At 58.5% G+C, this 18,156-nt stretch overlaps 6 protein-coding genes across 6 annotated transcripts; all 6 read left to right on the top strand.

The window, feature by feature from the left end:
* Positions 1 to 1,899: 1,899 nt before the first annotated feature.
* On the top strand, positions 1,900 to 2,772 carry LINJ_26_0140 (nuclear lim interactor-interacting factor-like protein; the record flags this gene model as incomplete). Its single annotated transcript, XM_001470327.1, has 1 exon — positions 1,900 to 2,772. One exon carries the CDS (start codon positions 1,900 to 1,902, stop codon positions 2,770 to 2,772), a length of 873 nt encoding a protein of 290 aa, XP_001470364.1.
* A 3,989-nt stretch (positions 2,773 to 6,761) lies between these two features.
* On the top strand, positions 6,762 to 8,558 carry LINJ_26_0130 (conserved hypothetical protein; the record flags this gene model as incomplete). Its single annotated transcript, XM_001470326.1, has 1 exon — positions 6,762 to 8,558. One exon carries the CDS (start codon positions 6,762 to 6,764, stop codon positions 8,556 to 8,558), a length of 1,797 nt encoding a protein of 598 aa, XP_001470363.1.
* Positions 8,559 to 9,320: 762 nt separating this feature from the next.
* Positions 9,321 to 10,034, top strand: APRT (adenine phosphoribosyltransferase; the record flags this gene model as incomplete). Its single annotated transcript, XM_001470325.1, has 1 exon — positions 9,321 to 10,034. The coding sequence occupies one exon, from the start codon at positions 9,321 to 9,323 to the stop codon at positions 10,032 to 10,034; it is 714 nt and encodes a 237-aa protein (XP_001470362.1).
* A 2,260-nt stretch (positions 10,035 to 12,294) lies between these two features.
* LINJ_26_0110 (conserved hypothetical protein) lies at positions 12,295 to 13,002 on the top strand (the record flags this gene model as incomplete). The annotated part of the gene is made up of 1 exon (XM_001470324.1): positions 12,295 to 13,002. The coding sequence occupies one exon, from the start codon at positions 12,295 to 12,297 to the stop codon at positions 13,000 to 13,002; it is 708 nt and encodes a 235-aa protein (XP_001470361.1).
* Positions 13,003 to 13,783: 781 nt separating this feature from the next.
* Positions 13,784 to 14,854, top strand: LINJ_26_0100 (conserved hypothetical protein; the record flags this gene model as incomplete). The annotated part of the gene is made up of 1 exon (XM_001470323.2): positions 13,784 to 14,854. One exon carries the CDS (start codon positions 13,784 to 13,786, stop codon positions 14,852 to 14,854), a length of 1,071 nt encoding a protein of 356 aa, XP_001470360.2.
* Positions 14,855 to 15,346: 492 nt separating this feature from the next.
* Positions 15,347 to 15,580, top strand: LINJ_26_0091 (conserved hypothetical protein; the record flags this gene model as incomplete). Its single annotated transcript, XM_003392562.1, has 1 exon — positions 15,347 to 15,580. The coding sequence occupies one exon, from the start codon at positions 15,347 to 15,349 to the stop codon at positions 15,578 to 15,580; it is 234 nt and encodes a 77-aa protein (XP_003392610.1).
* Between the last annotated feature and the right edge of the window lie 2,576 nt (positions 15,581 to 18,156).

Below are 18,156 nucleotides of genomic sequence, written 5' to 3'. Positions count from 1 at the left end.
TTAGTACGCTTCGCTTCCCCAGGAATTATCTCGAGACCTGCGTGTTGCGCACTTCTCTCCTGCCCGTTTTTTTTTCGTTTCCCTTGACCTCGTAAGGTGGGTTGTTTTCCCTTGGCTTTACTCTTGCCGTTTCTTGCACTGTCTTCCGTTTTACTTCCTTCTGTCATCACCGCTCTGCCACCAACTTTTGGTTGTTCCTTTCGTGACCTTTCGTCGCCGCATTGTGTGCCCTTGGTTTCTCTCTCCTCGGTGTTACCTCCCTTCCGCGGTCGCTCTCGTTGTTCTCACTTGTTCCCCATACGCTGTTTCGTCCTTCGATTTTGTTTCTCTCGGTTTTGATTTGGTGTTGGTTTCGCTTCTCCGTGGACGCGCACAGACCTACGCAAACCCGCACGCGCATAGGGAGACGGTTGTGTCTTCCCTTCTTTCTTCCTGCTCCTCCTTCTATTCCCTTTGACGGTTCTTCTTCATCTCTTTGCTCGCTCTATACACCTCATCATCGGTGCATCCAACGTTTCCGCGTAAGTTGCATACGGAGTTACTCGACACCCCACACCCTTAAGACGGACAGAAATACATATACATATATATATATATAGGACCACCGTCGTTCTCTTCTTTTTCCTCTATCTTCTTCAGCGGCACAAAAAAGACATCGACGCGCGCGCGTTTGCTGTGCTCCTCCTTTTGTGTCTCGCTGCGCCGCGTGGCACACACACACGCACACTAACGAAAAGAAAAAACCCGCTGGTGTTTCTTTTTTTGTACATTTCTCTTTCAGTCTTCTGCTACACTCCTCCGCCCTTCCTTTTTTCCTTCCCCGCTCATACCCGCTCTTCCGCCCTCCTTCCCCTTCTTTTCTCTAAGTGTCTCTGACTGGCTATCCTATTTGGAACTAACGACTGTCATAAAGCGCTGCAACGGCACCACTCCCTCTCCTCCTCCCCCTCTTTCCATCGTCGTCTTTTGTGTGCGTGTGTGCTTTTTTCTTCCTCCCTCTTTCTCTGCTTCCTAGTGCATCGTTATAACGCCGTTTTTTTTTGTTCATTCGCTTCATCTCTTTACTGCCGCCGTACCGTCACGGATATCTGGGCGCTTTTTTTCTCTCAGTTTGCCTTGTGCAATTGAAAGGCGTCGCGGTGACGTTGTGGCGAGTGGTGCGTGTAGGTGAGCAAGCGCCCTAAGGCGAGCCAGGGCGATCGCTCTCTTTTTATATTCTGCAACGTTCTTCCAACCGCCGTCGAGGAGGCGCTGCGCACCGAGCTGATCATCTGCTCGCCCACCGCACACCTGTCCCGCTTCCCATTTTACTTCTCTGGACACCTGCACTGCCCACTCGTCGCTTCGTCGCCATCAATTTTCGTGCTCGGTTGCTCGATCGTGCCACCGACATCGTCTCATTCTCTTCCTGCTTTGCTCGGTCTATCTCTTTCTTCTCGTGCGTGTCTGTTCGGAGCTCGCCCTCCCCCTCTCTTTTCCATGTTCCTCTGTCTCTGCGTGTTGTCAACGTGACTTCCTTCTCCTCTTTTCTCTGTTGCTGTTGCCCTATTCTCCTTTCCTTCCCCTCATTGTACGTGTTTCTCTCTCTCTGGCCACACTTCCCCTCTTGGTGCGGAGCGGAACCTTTCTTTGTTGTTGTCATATTCGTGTGATCGACTTCCGTCTTGCGTCGCGGCTACTGCACACCCTCTATACCCTCCTCCTACACGGTGGCTTGTTAGGCGCGCCAGCCGCATCATCACACGCATCATTGTGGCACCTTTTTATTGAGGTGTCTGTGCATCAGTCGCGCCACGGCCGTGGCTCCATTTTCGCGCGTGTTCTTCTTGCGCCGCACTTCTGTGTGTCTGTGTGCACGCGCTCTCTCCCGCAGGTCGCACCTTCCCCCCTCTTACGAAGATGTCTTCGGCGCACAAACCAACGACGCAGGAGGCGATCAACTTCTTCAAGCAGTATCGAGAGAAGTTCCAGCGTAGTAGCAGCGGGGGCAATTTGCCTAGTCAAAATAGTGTCAATGCATCTCCCCAACAGAACATTGTGACGCAGGTGCAGCAGGTGGACGTGGTGCCTGACTCGACAACCCGCAGCATTATTCCGATGAACCGCCGAAATGGGACGACGATCACGCGGCTCGATTTGCTTCGCAAGTCGCCCACGAACTGCTCGCCGTGCTTGGTTCAAGAAGTTGAGATTAAGCCGCTGCTGCCGCCTCTGCCCTTTGCCTCCGTGCCGAAGGTGACGTTAGTGCTGGACGTGGATGAGACGCTGGTGCACTCCACCTTTCAGCCAAGTTCGGATGTCGTGTACGACAAGGTGCTGCTCGTGGCATCGGAAGGGAAGACGTACACTGTCAGCGTCAAGTACCGGCCCTACCTGGAGGACTTTTTGCGCTTTGTGAGCCGTCGCTTCGAAGTAGTCATTTTCACTGCTAGCATGCGCGCCTACTGTGACAAACTCATGGACGAAATTGATCCGCACGGTATTCTGGGCAACTTGCGTCTATTCCGCGAGCATTGTACCTTCTGCGAGCGCTCTTACGTCAAGGATCTCCACCGACTCGGTCGCGATCTTCGGAGAGTTGTCATTCTCGACAACAGCCCAGCCGCCTACTCGTTTCAGCAGCGTAACGCCATTCCCATCAAGACGTGGATCAACGACCCGAAAGACCGCGAGCTGTTCTTACTGCTCCCGCTTCTTGACAGACTCGCGATGTGCGACTCCGTGTACAGCGAGCTTGATCCGTACAACGCGAGGGGATGGGACTACCTGTGAGGTACATTCGACAGCTCATATGCGTGCGTTCTCCGCCCGTCGTTCACACTATTGCATCACCGTTCGGTGTCCGCAGCGTTGTCGAAGCGCTTCTCCATGTCCGCACGTGCCATTTCTCTCTCTGTGATAAACTGCGTAGGAGTGCTTGTTTTCGCCTGCAGCGCGCCCGTCTTTCTGAGGCGGCCTCTTTTCCTCGTCTTTCCTGCTTTTGCGTGACTTTGCTGTGCGTGTGATTTATACTTCCTGCCCGTTCGGCGCTGAAATTAACAGCAACAGGAGCCCGCCGAGTTCTGCATTTCCTTTTCTCGTGTTCTCTTTTCAGAGCGCTGCTGTTCCACCGCTGGCTGCATGTATATGAGGCGCTCTGTGTCACTAATGAGAGCTTCTCTCCTCTCCTCTCTGTAGACGTGTGCCGACACCTCTCACTTCTGCTCTCCTTGCATGTGCGGTGCTTCTTGCTGGTATTGCGGGAAGTAGTTTACACGGCATGATTACATGCGTCGTTGATGTCTGTGGCTTCGCTCGCGTGCACATCTGAGTGCGTGCGCGCGCGAGAGACGCAGAAGTTTGATCGTTTTTCGTGTTTTTCTTTTCCCTCTATCGCCTAATACTCGATCGGCTAGATGCGATGTGTGAAGATGCCACTTTGCTTGCCCCCCCCCCCCCCACCCTCCCTCCCCTGTTTTTTCTTGACGTTGAGCGCCTAGGCAGTGTGCATGTGAGCGTCAAGCTGCGGTGGCGAGCGAATGACTAAGTCGCTTCCCAATCGTCTTCACTGGTGCGTGTCTTCTCTCTGCGTTCCCCTCTTTTACTTTGTTTGTATGCTGTGCCTCGTACCGTTCGCCTTCTCCGCCCTCCCCCCCCGTATGCATGTATGTCTATCGGTCGCTTCGCGGAAGGGAAAGGGGAGACGGATGCCGCACTCCGCTCCTCCACTTCAAATGGCATTTTCGCCTCCTCCGCTTCTGCCCGCTCGTTCATCGCGTCTTCCTTGCCGAGCTCCATCCTCCCCTATCCGCTCTCTTCCTTTTTGGACGTGCTTTGTGCCGGGAGGTGAGAGCACGGGGAGCGATAGACGCACATGAACGCATGCGCGCACATGTATACACTTGCACACACACGCACACACAACCCCACTCACACATACAGACAGCACCAGACATCTTTGTTTCCGTGAACCAGCCATAACATTGTTTTCCACTCAGGGGCCTCTTCTCTTCATCATCCGCCTCGTGCTCGCTGCGCGTCACGCAAAGCAGTCCTCCTCAACTGACGTCACTAATCGGAAACGGCGCACATGTAGACATCAGGAGATGCATGTTTCCATGCGCAAGAGCGTTTTGCTTCGCTTCGTGCTCTTCCCCGGCTTTTCTCTGCGAACATCTCTTTTTTCGGTTGTTGTTTCCTCCTCGTTGCCGCCCTCTTTTTTTCCTTTTTTTTCTCGAATTTCATGGCTTCCTCTCCACTTGCCCCCTCCCCCCCCCCCACTCCCCACCCCTCTCACTCGTGCGCTGGCGCGCCCCTGTTCTCGTCTGCCTCGCCGACATCTTTCTTTTTTCTCGCGGTGGCTTTCGTGCATTACGACGATGGTGGGTGGGTGTACAGTCGCCCACTGTGGGCGGTATAAACAGGGTCCGGTGCTCGCACTCTCTGTCCGGGAGAAGCCAGTCGACCACCCAGCCCCTGCCCCTCTCCCTGCCGATGCCGAGCCCCTCCCCCTCCCCCCTGCTGGTGGTGTCAGGGGGAGGCACCCACCTAGGTAGGGATGCCAGAGCGATGTGTGGCTGCTGATGTCGGTGGTCGTGTCCTGGGGCGGCGTTGCGTCGGCGCGACCCGCGACCGTGGGCACGTCTGTGGCATCCATATGAGAATAGGCAAAGTATCAGGGTGACTCGAAGGTACCTCACCCCTACCCCCGACCCACACACGCCCCACACCGGTGTGGGGAGGCTGAGCCACCGCGAGGGGGGGCGGGGAGGGATGCGCGAGGTGGCGACTGGGCATCACGTGAGCGGCTGCGAGGCGACCTGCGGGGGCCGAGGTGTGAGTGGGCAGAGTATGAGGCCGAGGCGGTGCTTCGATGATCGGGCCGGCGCGCTGGTGTACCGCGCGTGTGTCTACGGCTGCATGGGCACCACACACGGGACGGGTCTGTGGCAGGCCGCAGAGGGCCGGGAGGGTAGAGGGACGTTTGACTCCTGCTCTATTGCAGCATGCATATACGGAAGAAGGCGAAAACGAAACGACGACGGGTCCCTTCTATAACCTAATCCTGGGTGCTTTGGACCCCATGCGTACGCGTGTTTCTGGTGCCATTTCTCTTTCTGGATGTGTGCGGCCACGCTTGCCTGTGTAGTTTGGGCCAAGGTCCTGTCGATTGAACGGTGCACACTTTTGTGTGCTTTTTTTTTGTTCGTGTGTGTCTTCTCTTCCGTTCATCCAGCTGTGTCGTTTTCTCATTCGGTCGGCACGTATGTATGTATTCGTGTTTGTGAGCAAGGATATCTTCAGGTGCATCTAGGGTAGAAGGTCTGTCTTTTTCTCCAGAACGTTTTCTCTCGCTGCGCCTTTCTCTATCCTCTGCCTTGCTGCCTTTCCCCATGCGACTGCAAGGAAGGGGAAGGAATACTTTAGGTGATGCTGATGTTCTCTTCGGTGCGCACTCACGGCGACTCTCGTTGCTGTGGACCCCTTCTCGTTTTCTGTCTTTATTGTGCATGTGTGTTTTCTCTCTCTATGTGTTTGACTCTTCGGCATCCTTCCTCCGCATTCACAGGCGCCCATAGGCATGCATGCCGATAACGTCTGTCTGCATTTCCCGCTATCCACCCACATTTAGCCGTTGTTGCACACGCGCACATGCCTGTCTGCTTTTGTGGTGGCTTGTGTGCGAAAGTGCGATCTCTTTCATCCTCCCTCCCCTTTTCTCTCTCGATCGTTTCACTTTTATGTGTCGTTTATCCGCTTCTCTGCCTCTGTGCCCCTCCTCTTGTGTTGCTTCGGATTCGGTCTCTATATGTCCCTCCCCCAGTGTATCATATGCGCCATATGCAACTCCTTTGCCCCGGCGCTGACTTTTCTCTGAGTAGGCGGCTTTTGTGGCCTCTGCCTCTCTCTACGGTCGCCACCTGCATTCGCTCTCCGCAGGTAGGTTTGCGCAGGTTGGCGGATGCGCGGCGACAAGAAGAAAAGCAGATGTAGTGGCACACACACACACACACATAGGCGAAAGGCTTGACCGCTGGCTAGCCTTACTCCCTGACTTCTGCATCAGAGCTTGTTCATGAGTACCGTGGTTCCTCTGCAGAGTCTGACACACAACAGGGGATGACAATGGCGTTGTACGAAGGGGCGCAGAATCTAGGCAACAAACCGCAAGAAGCGCCAAAGTAGTTCATGGTCGCCGCAGACAGCGTCCTTTCTCTACAATCACTCATTTTAAGTGAGTTGCTCCGCCACGTGCACGCGCTCCCCTTCCCCTCCCTTCCTCAGCACTTTCTCTCATTCGTCTGGCTCACCCTCCCGAGCGTCCGCTAACCCCTCACCATCACCCACGTCTCCGCTGCCCTTTTGTCGCGTATATGAGTGCGCCGTTCACCGAGCTCCTTTTATTGACGTGTACACATACATGACGTTCTCTGACATTCCATCACAGCTTCGTCATCCTGCAAGACGAGCCACTCTCCCTGGGCTCTTTGGTGTTGCAGCGCGCTACTGTCATCCCCGAGTGCTTTTGCGTGTATATACATACATATAGATATCTGTGCATCCTCCTCACTTCTAGAAGTGTTGCTCCCCTCAAGTTTCTCTCCGCGGTCCACTGTGGCTTCTCGTCGCTGCAAGACTCAAGAGACAGACGCATTTCGCAGTTCGCCAACAAACGAGCGATTCCGCGTCGGCTCGGTTGCAGCGCACTGTGGACAGCTGTTCTCTGCTTCCCCCTTTCTTCACACCGGTCTTGAGGCGCCTTCCGTATTCTTGGGGAAGCGATGCCAACACGACATGACATGGAGGCGCTTCTGCGCGAGCTCAGCACCACCAGCGGCTCCATTGCCGAGGCTGTTCGCTACGCCCACAAGTACCTGCAGTCGCCAGAGTGCCGGAGCACGGCAATCGATGTGTTCCCGCCGACGCAGCTGGCCCACTCGATCGGCAAGCTCTGCCGATGCCGCGGCATGATTCAGGAGGTGCAGCCTGAGCTTCATCTGTTCTGTGCGTGCCGCCAGAACTTCTTCTCGTCCAGCGGCGCGCAAGAGGCGGCGGACGGGAATGAGGTGCAATACATGGACGCCGTTTCGCTGTACGTGATCCCCGTCCCCGGCAACCTGCACTTTTACACCGCGGATGAAACATCGCGCAACTCCGGTGCCGCACACGGGGGCACCCTCCGTAAGCGCACCGACCGCGACGAGGACGCCCTGACGGGGGTTCCTACGAGCAGCACCGAGGAGGAGCGCATGCGGAAGTGCGTCAGGCACACAAGCAGCAAGAGCGACACCGTTACTGCAACGGCACAGTCATACAGTTTGCCCGTCTTTGGCCCATCTCTGAACTTCCCGCATCCTTCGTGCAGCCGGCAGCTTCAAGGGGCGTGCGTCGTCACGGTGCTGCTCCCGGCCGAGAATGGTGCACGTCAGAATCCGTTTCGCATAAATGATGTGATAGATTTCTATGGTTACCAGCACTTCCCCGACGACCAACTGCAGGTGAACGACGTTGACGACTTCGAGCGCTTTAGTGCGTGGAATGCCACAGAATTGTCAAGAGGTCTTGTAAGCAGACTCCTCTGCCTCTCCTACACACCGGTGAGCTCTCTTCAGGTGCGACGGCACATATCGACTCCGCCGCTCATCGCGTTGCCCATGACAGCAGCTCGCACAAACGCCATCGCATACCTTACATGCACACTGACCAAAGGCGATGCACTGACTGCAGAGTACCTGCTCCTTCATCTGTGCGCAAGAGTGAGCATGCACAGCGCATCCACGCCTGTCGGCGACCTTCCGCTGCTGATCAGTTCCCCTCAGTTGGTTGCCGCGGAGTGGTCGGCGCAGTTGCGTGACATCGTGCCTGTGGCGGAGATTCTTCTCACAGGTGAGGTGCTCCGGGCGCTTCCACACGGCCGTGTCACCCCAAAGTACAACAACGACCTTAACTATCTGGAGACGGGTGTTTTGCAGGTAGCCAACGGCACCCACGTCACGATAGACTGCGCGTCGCTAGGCTCACGCGATGAGGCGTGGTACGAAGGGATGTTTGCGCTGATTCACAAGCAGCAGCTGTTGCTCGAGTACCCTTATCAGACACTGGAGCTGCCAGTCGACGTCTCCACGCTCGCGGTGGACGGCAGAGATGCACCCGATGCTGTGCACCCGCTCTTTCGTTTTGCCATGCGTCTAAGGTGGAGTCCTGACCCGAGAATACCCCCTCAGGAGGCTGCCCAGACGCACCATGTCAGCAGCGGTGCAGTGCGAGATTATCTCGACGCTGTCCGATGTCTTGACACGCCGTCGCCGGTGGACGACACATTATCGGACAGGGCGTCACGCGCGCTTTTCGAGATGTCACGAAACCTGCCAGGGTGGAATAACCGAGATCCGCTCCTGCATAACAATTCCTTCTCAGTAGCGATGGCGCTCATGCGGTCACACGCGGCGAGCCACGGACGCCGCGACGTCGTTGCTGAGGATATTGCCGCTGTCTGCGAGCTCGAACGGGCGCGCATGGAGCGCCTCCACGCAAACCCGCCCTCGGTGCTTCCAACGGCATCTTCAGTCGCTGAGTAAGCAGCTCGTGGTAGCATGGATGCCGCCAGCGCCCGCAGCAGTTCAGGTAGCTACACGCAACCTCCTGTTCACTCGTACCCACGGCAACGAACATAGAAGGTGTCTTTCCTCTCCGATGTGTAGGCGTACTCTCGGGACGCACCAAAGGAGGGAGAGGCTCATGTATAGAGGGCACTAGGAACGAAAACCGCCGCTTCCGACAGAGAAAAGTGCGTACCACGCACACTGCAACCATGACCGTTTCTTTGAAAGGACCACCGCACACACGCGAACTGGGACTACATGACAGGCCGTTTCGCCGAACGCAGCAGAGCCAATAAGCGTCCTCTAAGGCTGTGGTCTCGCCTCGCCGTCACCCAAGGCACCACAGAGTCGCATGTATTGCCGCTTGGCGCATCACAGCCTTATCACGTACCCGTCTTTTCTGCGCGGGGATGTGTTTGGGTGATGAGGTTGCGGGCTCTAAAGTATGTTGACGTTTTTTTTGCTTCCGTACTCACGCTGCTTCCCCTCATGCGCTTTTCTCTGCGTCTCCGTGTCTCGCTTTGCCTTCATCATGGGGCAACGATTTATGGTGTGATGCACGCACCATCCGTCAACACACATACCAGCAGCATCGACACACACGCGCATACCCAGCCACGCTTGTGTACCTCTGTTGTACCCTCACCACCGACAGCGACAGGGTTTTGACAGCACTTGTTACTCTCGCTATCGCGCCCGCGCCTTACGCTCTTGTCCGCTTAGTTGTGCCCTGCCACCATGCCCTTCAAGGAAGTCAGTCCCAACTCTTTCCTGCTAGACGACTCCCACGCGCTCTCGCAGCTGCTGAAGAAGAGCTACCGCTGGTACTCCCCAGTCTTCTCCCCGCGCAATGTCCCCCGCTTCGCCGATGTCAGCAGCATCACTGAGTCTCCAGAGACATTGAAAGCTATTCGTGACTTCCTTGTGCAACGGTACCGGGCCATGTCGCCGGCCCCGACGCATATCCTCGGCTTCGATGCTCGCGGCTTCCTCTTCGGCCCCATGATCGCCGTGGAGCTTGAGATCCCGTTCGTGCTAATGCGCAAGGCGGACAAGAATGCTGGTCTCCTTATCCGCAGCGAACCGTATGAAAAGGAGTACAAAGAAGCCGCGCCGGAGGTGATGACGATCCGCTACGGCAGCATCGGCAAGGGATCGCGAGTGGTGCTAATCGATGACGTCCTGGCAACGGGTGGGACCGCGCTGTCGGGCTTGCAACTGGTGGAGGCGAGCGACGCAGTGGTTGTTGAGATGGTCTCGATTTTGAGCATTCCTTTCCTGAAGGCGGCAGAGAAGATCCACTCGACAGCTAACAGCCGCTACAAAGATATTAAGTTTATCAGCCTTCTTTCTGACGACGCGCTGACGGAGGAGAACTGTGGGGACTCAAAGAACTACACGGGTCCTCGTGTTTTGAGCTGCGGTGATGTGCTGGCCGAGCACCCGCACTAACGCGTGAGCAACTCCTTCAGTCCTTCTCTGCTTCTTCTTTCCGCCAGCACCTCTGCAGTTGACGATGCCGCCGGATACGACATCACCATCTCCGGTAACGTAAAATTTAAAAGACGCAGCCAAAGCACTAAGGCGGCGGTACTAACGGCCGTTCCCCGCCGTACAATAGCCGCGCAAAAACACGACCTATCGGCTCGCATGTCTCTGAGTTGTGTGTGTGTGTGTCTCTGTCTGCTTATCGCTGCGCAGTAGTGCGCTTGCTGCGTTGGTGACCTCCCCTCTCCCCCCGGCCGCTGCGTTTAGCCGTTTCTGGGTGCAGGCGGAGGCTGAGCTGTAGGGAGGATAAAGACGGCACGCCACAGACGCGCACACACCCGCAGCAGAGAAGTAAATGATGTACAAACTCGCGAGGGCGGAAACAAAGCGGTAGCCGATGGATGGTGTGTGCGTGTGTGCGTCTCTAAGGGCATCGTACCGTATAACTGACTTTATTCCTATAGGCGCCTCCTTCCCCCTCCTCCTCCCCCCTCGGAGGAGTCTTTCATGAGAGCGCGCTAAAGGGCGCCCGTTACACGGGAGAGCGAAGCGCCCACTACACGACGTAGGCGCTACTCTTAAGCCATCGGCTTCCAGTGCTCTCTTTTTTTTTCTCGCTTGGTTACGTGAACAGAGGCGTTCATGCTTGCGTGTATGTGTGTCGTTGATTTCGCTCTCCTTGGACGGCGTGAGTGCGCCGCCTATGAACGTGCTGGTGGGCCACAACACGCTTCTACCCCGTAGTGAGTTGACAGCTGCGGCACAGACAGACGCCCGTTATAAAGTGCGGCTAAAGGAAAAAAAAAGAACGGTGCAAAGGCGGCAAAACTGTCACACGGAGGTCGTGCGATCTCTTCGTTGGCGGGGGGAGGGGCTGACTCTGCGCGTGCAGCAGGGTCGAGTGTGCTGCAGTATCCGTGTGTACCCTTTTTCGCGCCTTTTGTTGTGCGTACCAGCGACCTTGCTCTACGTGTGCTGCTCCTTCCCCCTCACCCGTGTGCGCGTCTCCATCGCCTTCTTCCCCTACGACTCCCCCAGTTTCTCACCTCTCGGCCATCCCTCTTCCGTGCTCCTTGTGCCCCTCCCTGCTCGCTGCACGGGGCAGCGTTGGCTTCCCCCCTCCCCCTCCACCCTTCCGCTGCACCATTACCTCGCCCTCTGCCGCCTGCTGCGTTTTCTCCGTTTCTTTTTTTCGCGCGTGCCCGCGGCATTGCTGCAGTGTCATGCCTCTAAAGGCAGCCTCGTCGAGGTGGGTCCGCACCACTGTGTGCTGAACCCTCTGCACGTGCTGTCGAAGGTGCTGGTGGACGCGGCGCAGTTCACCACCTCTGTGTCCCCGCCGCTGATGAGGATCCCGCGTCTGTACGACGTGAGCAGCACCACAGAGAGTGCTGCGCTGTTTAAACGGCGCGCTGCACGTCCTCGCGGACTGCTATCGCGTGATGTGCGCACAGGGGCTGGCGCACCCGCTGGTGGTCGAGGCGCTCGGCTGCATCCTCGGTGCGCTGCTCGCGTTGCTGCTTGGCCTTTCCGTCCGTGCCGATGCAGCGCGACGACATCAGCGAGAACGCCTTAATCAAGGGGGGTGAGGACAAGCTGCCCGCGGAGCGCAAGAACATGGACATTCTCTCCTACAAACGCTACATCAAGTCACGCATGCCAACACCGCTCGCGCTCCCCTCTCTCCTCATCCGCGCTGGTGTGGGCAATCCCTATCTGCGGCTTGCTTGTGTACGTGTGGCCGTGTGCGTCCGTCTTTTGCGGTTTCCCCCTTGTTGTGGCGTTGCGCGGCGCTCGCCTACCCCCCCTCCCATTGCCCTTGCGATACGCCACCGTGTCCCCATCAAAGTGTGAATGCCATCCGACCCGGGGGCGTGTGCACCGTTGTGCACTTTTTTGCGCGTGCCTGTGCGCGCCATCTGCCTTCTTGCTCCTCTTACCCGCCTCTGTGATCCTCCTTGCTCCTGTTTCGGCGCGCGTACAGGCGACTGTGCTGCGAGACAGCGACCCCGCTACGATGCCGTCGCGCCTGCGCCTCACCCCTCCTCGATGGAGGCGCGCTGCCTGCACTCATCCGGGCGCACTGCCTCCCCTCCTCTCCTCTTTTCGTGCTGCCGCACACCGTCTTTTATTTGCCTGGGCGACAGGTCAGGGACAAGTAAGCGAGCGACAAACCCACACACACACACACACACACACACGCTGAGCAGTGCGCGCGCCGGGCATGCCATCGTACGCGGAGATCACTGGCTCCATCATGGCGATGGCGCTTACCACGGACCAGACGCTCTTCATACTGTACCACTCCAATAGCTACGCGGCGAACCCGGTGATGTTGCGCAGCTCGAAGCCGATGGTGATGCGTGACGTGTTCCTGACGCGGAGCAGCGCTTTCTACCCGAACCCGCTGTCGTGCCTGTACGTGACCAACGGCACGGACTGCGTCGTCAACTGCGTCATGGCGTGGGCGGTGGCGAAGCCGCTGACCGAAGTGCTGGGGTGGCGGCACGCGATGGCCGTGTACGTTGGTGCCGGGTTGTTCTCCAGCTTCGCCTACGTGTTTGCTGCGCAGGTGAGCCGTACGAAGACAAACTCGCAGTTCGACTGCAACGCCACGAGCAACGGTGCCTACGCCGGCTACGCGACGCTGTCGCTGATGATGCGAGGGTGCTACATCCCGTACCTGAAGCGCGTGCCCGTCATGTGGGCCGGCGTGCCATACCTGCTCAAGTGCACCTACGACGAGTACGTTTCGCCGAGGCTGGTCGAGCGGCGGCGGGCGGGCGACATCGAGTTGCGCAACTGGGGGTTTGTCGGCGGTGTCTTCTTCACGCTTATCTACAGCTCGCTGTTCTTCCGCACTCGCAAGGACTTTAGCCTGGCGAGAAAGTTCTTCCAGAACCTGCCGTCACGCGTCGCGGTGGGGAAGTAGCGGCTCGGCAGCTGTGGGCGTGTGTGAGACCGCCGTCCTGGAGCGATTCGGACGTGGTGTTTGGTGTTTGCGTTGTCTCCTTTCTCTTGGCTGCCCCCCCTCCCCCCTCTTTCCTTCCCGTGCTCAGCCCCTCCCCCCTCCCACCGCAGTGGTGGTCTTATGTGTGTGTATGAGGTGTGTGTGCGTGTGGGTGAGAGATGGGGCGAAAGCAGAGGGCTGCCTGGTCATATGCGCTGGTGTTGCGTGCTTCACAGAAGCAACGCCCGCGGCGCAGCTGGCTGTTGTCGGTGTTTCGCGCGCTGTGGGCACTACGTACTGCCCCGCTCCGATGGTGTGCAGGCGCGCGCACACAAGCGAGAGCGAAGGCGCCAGAACAGCCGCTTTTCCCCTTCCTTAGTCCTTCACCTCATTTCCCCCTTCAACCGCCCCTTCGCTGTGCATGGCCGTCCCCCCCCCCTCACTCCCTCCTCACGTGCACTTTACACCACGACGCACCTGCGCACTTGTCGAAGGATGCATACCGACCTTCGCCCGAGCGTTTGCCGTCGGTCCCCACACCTCCTCGAGGCTCAAAGCGTTCCACCGCATCCACCACAGTCGCCTCCGTTTCCTTCAGTACTCCTCCCCCTGCCTTCCTTCACCTGCGCCCTGGTACATCTTTTGTTTTATACCTCCCTGCGTGAGTGTGTCTGCGTGCGTGGCCTCCTATCGACTGGCGCGGAGATCGTCCTACGAGCTCCGTCCCCCCCCCTCCCCTTCCCCCTCGTGTGTTCGCTGCAGGATGGGGAAGAAAGGCTCACTGCAGCGGTTCCATGCGATGCCGCCGCGGCTGTCGCACCCGGACGCGCTGGCGGTAGTTGACCTCGCCGTGAACGGGGTGGTGGTGCGACTGCACCTCGCGTCGCGGTGCTTGCCGTGCGCGTACACGGTTGCGTTGCCGGTGGAGGCGGTGCGCGCCGACGCGCGGCGCTACAACGGCTTCACGGAGCTGCGCTTCTGCGTGGATGTGCCGCAGCGCAGCGCGCGCTGTCGAGGCCTGTTCCTGGCGCTGCGCCTCCCATGGGGGACTGTGCACTACCTTGGCCCGCTGATGCACAACGCCCCCGTGTCATCGGCGCGCTTTGTGCGCGAGGTACCGTCGTCGGTGACGCTGCTAGTGGACGTGGACTGGTGCGCGCCCGTGGAGGTGGGCGCGCCGTTGCCGTGCGAGATGCTACTGAAGGAGCACGTGCGGACGGTCATCGAGAACGACGAGTTCTGCGGCTCCATCGCTGCGGCGCACGTGCAGAACCTCGTGCGCGACCTGCCCTTCTACGACGCAGCGATGCAGCGGTTCCGCAACTGGTCCGAGTACGTCATCTTCTTCGCGGAGTGCTACCGCTGCTGGAGGATTGTGCAGTATGAGCCGGAGGAGCACGCGGCGCTGGGGCTGAGCAGCCGCACGCCGGCGGGGGAGCAGCGCATGGTTGCCAACTGTTACGTGGACGACTACGCCCGAGCGGACGTTCACCGCGACCGCGTGAAGCGGCGGGCGCTGCAGGAGTTCCGTGACTGCCTGGCGGCGCGGGGTGTGGAGCTGAGCTGGCCGCCGCGGAAGGACCGCAAGGCGGAGCCGTTCTTCAACCTCTCACACAAGGTACTGCTGAAGCTGGGCTGCGAGAGGAGCTTCCGCACGCTGAACAGCGTCAACTACCTGCACGTGCTGGAGGGGCTGCGAGCGTCACACAGCGTCCTGTTCTCCGAACTGCACCCCGTGCAGGTGGACGCGGCCGTGTCGACGGACACGTCGCTGGAGCTGCTGCTGCGGCGAGTAACCGCGGCCAAGCAGCCCCCCTCCCCGCTGCAGGGGTGACGCCGCGTTCCCTTTTCACAGTGTTAGCACCGCTAGGCTGTGCTGTTTTTTTTTTTTTGACCGCATCCCCTCTCGCTTTGGTGTCCATCTGCGGCGGTGTCACGCGAGACAAAGGCATCCAACGACGGCGAGGCTGTGCAGCTCAGTAGCGCAGGGGTGTAGCGACACTCTCCCCTCTTTTCATTTTCGCAGTGCACAATTCTGCGTGCCGAGTGTCGGTGCAGGCGCCATCGCCTCCCCTTCGCTCATGTCTTATATACCTCCCCAAATATAGCCGGTTGACCTTTCAGACCGCCCTCCTTCCCCTGCTTCGTATCCCGCCTTCCACCCACTTGCTTTCTGCGCCGCCCCCCACCTCTGGCCTCATTATCTATGTAGAAAAAAGAAATCGGCATAACTGCCACAGTTCAGACCCGGCCCTGCGGCGCAGTGCCTGTGACGCCCCACGCCGCACACTTTCCCGAGAACCCTCTCCCCCGTTAGTGCACCGCAATGCCTGGCCGCCACGGCAAGCAGCGCGTGAAGCGCAAGAAGTCCAAGCGGCAGCCCGTGACGGACATGGAGCGGACGCTGAAGGACAGCATCCATGGCCGGAAGCGAAAGGAGCGAAGCATCCTCAAGAACCTGATCCCACCCAAGGTGGTGCCCAAGGTGAACAAGGTCGCTATGTCGAGCGCGCTGCCGATGTTCCAGCCCCGAACCGGAAAGAAGCAGAGGAGCGCGTGACGCTGCTGCTGCTGCTGGTGGTGCGCTGCCCTGTCTTTCTCTCTCTGTTGGCCGCCATCAGGGCTGAGGCTGTTCCACCCCCCTTTTTTTGCCTGTTTTGTGCGCTACTGATTGTGGCGATGCGAGTACGCACGAGGCACGGCACACACGTCTCCATCTCCGTGTGTCTGCGCACGGGCGGTACGCGCCGCGTGAGGCAGCGCTCTTTTTTGTTGTGAGCCCGCATGGCAGGTGAACCTCCCCCCTTCTCACTGCTGAGAAGCGGAGAAGAGGAAAGTGGCAGGGGGAACGGCGCACGCGTGAGTATTGCTTAAAGGGACCCAGTGCCCGCCATCTCTGGAGCCGTCGAACTTTGTCAGCGCGGCTGGTTCGGCAGTGGGAATGGCGGTTGCACCGAGGGTCTCTCTCTCCAAATGCGTATAAGGTAGTCTCGTGCCGCTGAGTGTGGCTGGGAGGTCCTCTTCTGCGCTCTGCAGGCGGTGCGGCGAGTAAATAAGTGCACCTGCGCATAGCGTCTTCACGTGATCTCATGGTAGTCCCGCTTGTGAATCCTCACGAATGAACATTCTGGTGAATTGTCTCTGTTCGTGTCTGTTTTAGTTTGTTGTCTCGGGTTGTCGCTGCAGAATCGCAGTTCCGTTGCTTCTGTTCGGTGCCACCTTCTCGATATTCTTCAGTCACAAGGTGAGCCACAACTTTCGATGAGAAGCGCTTCTGCGCGCCTCTTTATCGTCCTCGGTCAACCTGATCCGCTTCCCTAGATGTGTCTACTAGGTGTGAGATGCTAGTGCTTCTGCATGTTCATGCGCTTTCCCCCTTCTCCTGATCAGACGCGCAAACCTGCCCCTCACTACGGCACCCATAAGATTTGTCGTTGCTCTCTGCGTTGTCACCCTATCTGTCTGCTTATCGCTGCGTAGTAGTGCGCTTGCTGCGTTTAGCCGTTTCTGGGTGCAGGCGGAGGCTGAGCTGTAGGGAGGATAAAGACGGCACGCCACAGACGCGCACACACCCGCAGCAGAGAAGTAAATGATGTACAAACTCGCGAGGGCGGAAACAAAGCGGTAGCCGATGGATGGTGTGTGCGTGTGTGCGTCTCTAAGGGCATCGTACCGTATAACTGACTTTATTCCTATAGGCGCCTCCTTCCCCCTCCTCCTCCCCCCTCGGAGGAGTCTTTCATGAGAGCGCGCTAAAGGGCGCCCGTTACACGGGAGAGCGAAGCGCCCACTACACGACGTAGGCGCTACTCTTAAGCCATCGGCTTCCAGTGCTCTCTTTTTTTTTCTCGCTTGGTTACGTGAACAGAGGCGTTCATGCTTGCGTGTATGTGTGTCGTTGATTTCGCTCTCCTTGGACGGCGTGAGTGCGCCGCCTATGAACGTGCTGGTGGGCCACAACACGCTTCTACCCCGTAGTGAGTTGACAGCTGCGGCACAGACAGACGCCCGTTATAAAGTGCGGCTAAAGGAAAAAAAAAGAACGGTGCAAAGGCGGCAAAACTGTCACACGGAGGTCGTGCGATCTCTTCGTTGGCGGGGGGAGGGGCTGACTCTGCGCGTGCAGCAGGGTCGAGTGTGCTGCAGTATCCGTGTGTACCCTTTTTCGCGCCTTTTGTTGTGCGTACCAGCGACCTTGCTCTACGTGTGCTGCTCCTTCCCCCTCACCCGTGTGCGCGTCTCCATCGCCTTCTTCCCCTACGACTCCCCCAGTTTCTCACCTCTCGGCCATCCCTCTTCCGTGCTCCTTGTGCCCCTCCCTGCTCGCTGCACGGGGCAGCGTTGGCTTCCCCCCTCCCCCTCCACCCTTCCGCTGCACCATTACCTCGCCCTCTGCCGCCTGCTGCGTTTTCTCCGTTTCTTTTTTTCGCGCGTGCCCGCGGCATTGCTGCAGTGTCATGCCTCTAAAGGCAGCCTCGTCGAGGTGGGTCCGCACCACTGTGTGCTGAACCCTCTGCACGTGCTGTCGAAGGTGCTGGTGGACGCGGCGCAGTTCACCACCTCTGTGTCCCCGCCGCTGATGAGGATCCCGCGTCTGTACGACGTGAGCAGCACCACAGAGAGTGCTGCGCTGTTTAAACGGCGCGCTGCACGTCCTCGCGGACTGCTATCGCGTGATGTGCGCACAGGGGCTGGCGCACCCGCTGGTGGTCGAGGCGCTCGGCTGCATCCTCGGTGCGCTGCTCGCGTTGCTGCTTGGCCTTTCCGTCCGTGCCGATGCAGCGCGACGACATCAGCGAGAACGCCTTAATCAGGGGGGTGAGGACAAGCTGCCCGCGGAGCGCAAGAACATGGACATTCTCTCCTACAAACGCTACATCAAGTCACGCATGCCAACACCGCTCGGGCTCCCCTCTTCTCCTCATCGGGCTGGTGTGGGCAATCCCTATCTGCGGCTTGCTTGTGTACGTGTGGCCGTGTGCGTCCGTCTTTTTGCGGTTTCCCCCTTGTTGTGGGGTGGCGGGGGGTTCGCCTAACCCCCCTCCCATTGCCCTTGCGATACGCCCCCGGGGCCCCATCAAGAGGTAAATCCCTTCCGACCCCGGGGGGGGTGGGGCCCCTTTGGGCAATTTTTTG

The sequence above is a fragment of the Leishmania infantum genome, chromosome 26 (genome assembly GCF_000002875.2).
Source record: "Leishmania infantum JPCM5 genome chromosome 26".
Taxonomy (NCBI): Eukaryota; Euglenozoa; class Kinetoplastea; order Trypanosomatida; family Trypanosomatidae; genus Leishmania; species Leishmania infantum.
Note: the sequence above shows the minus strand (reverse complement) of the source record. Positions and strands in the feature narration are given on the sequence as shown.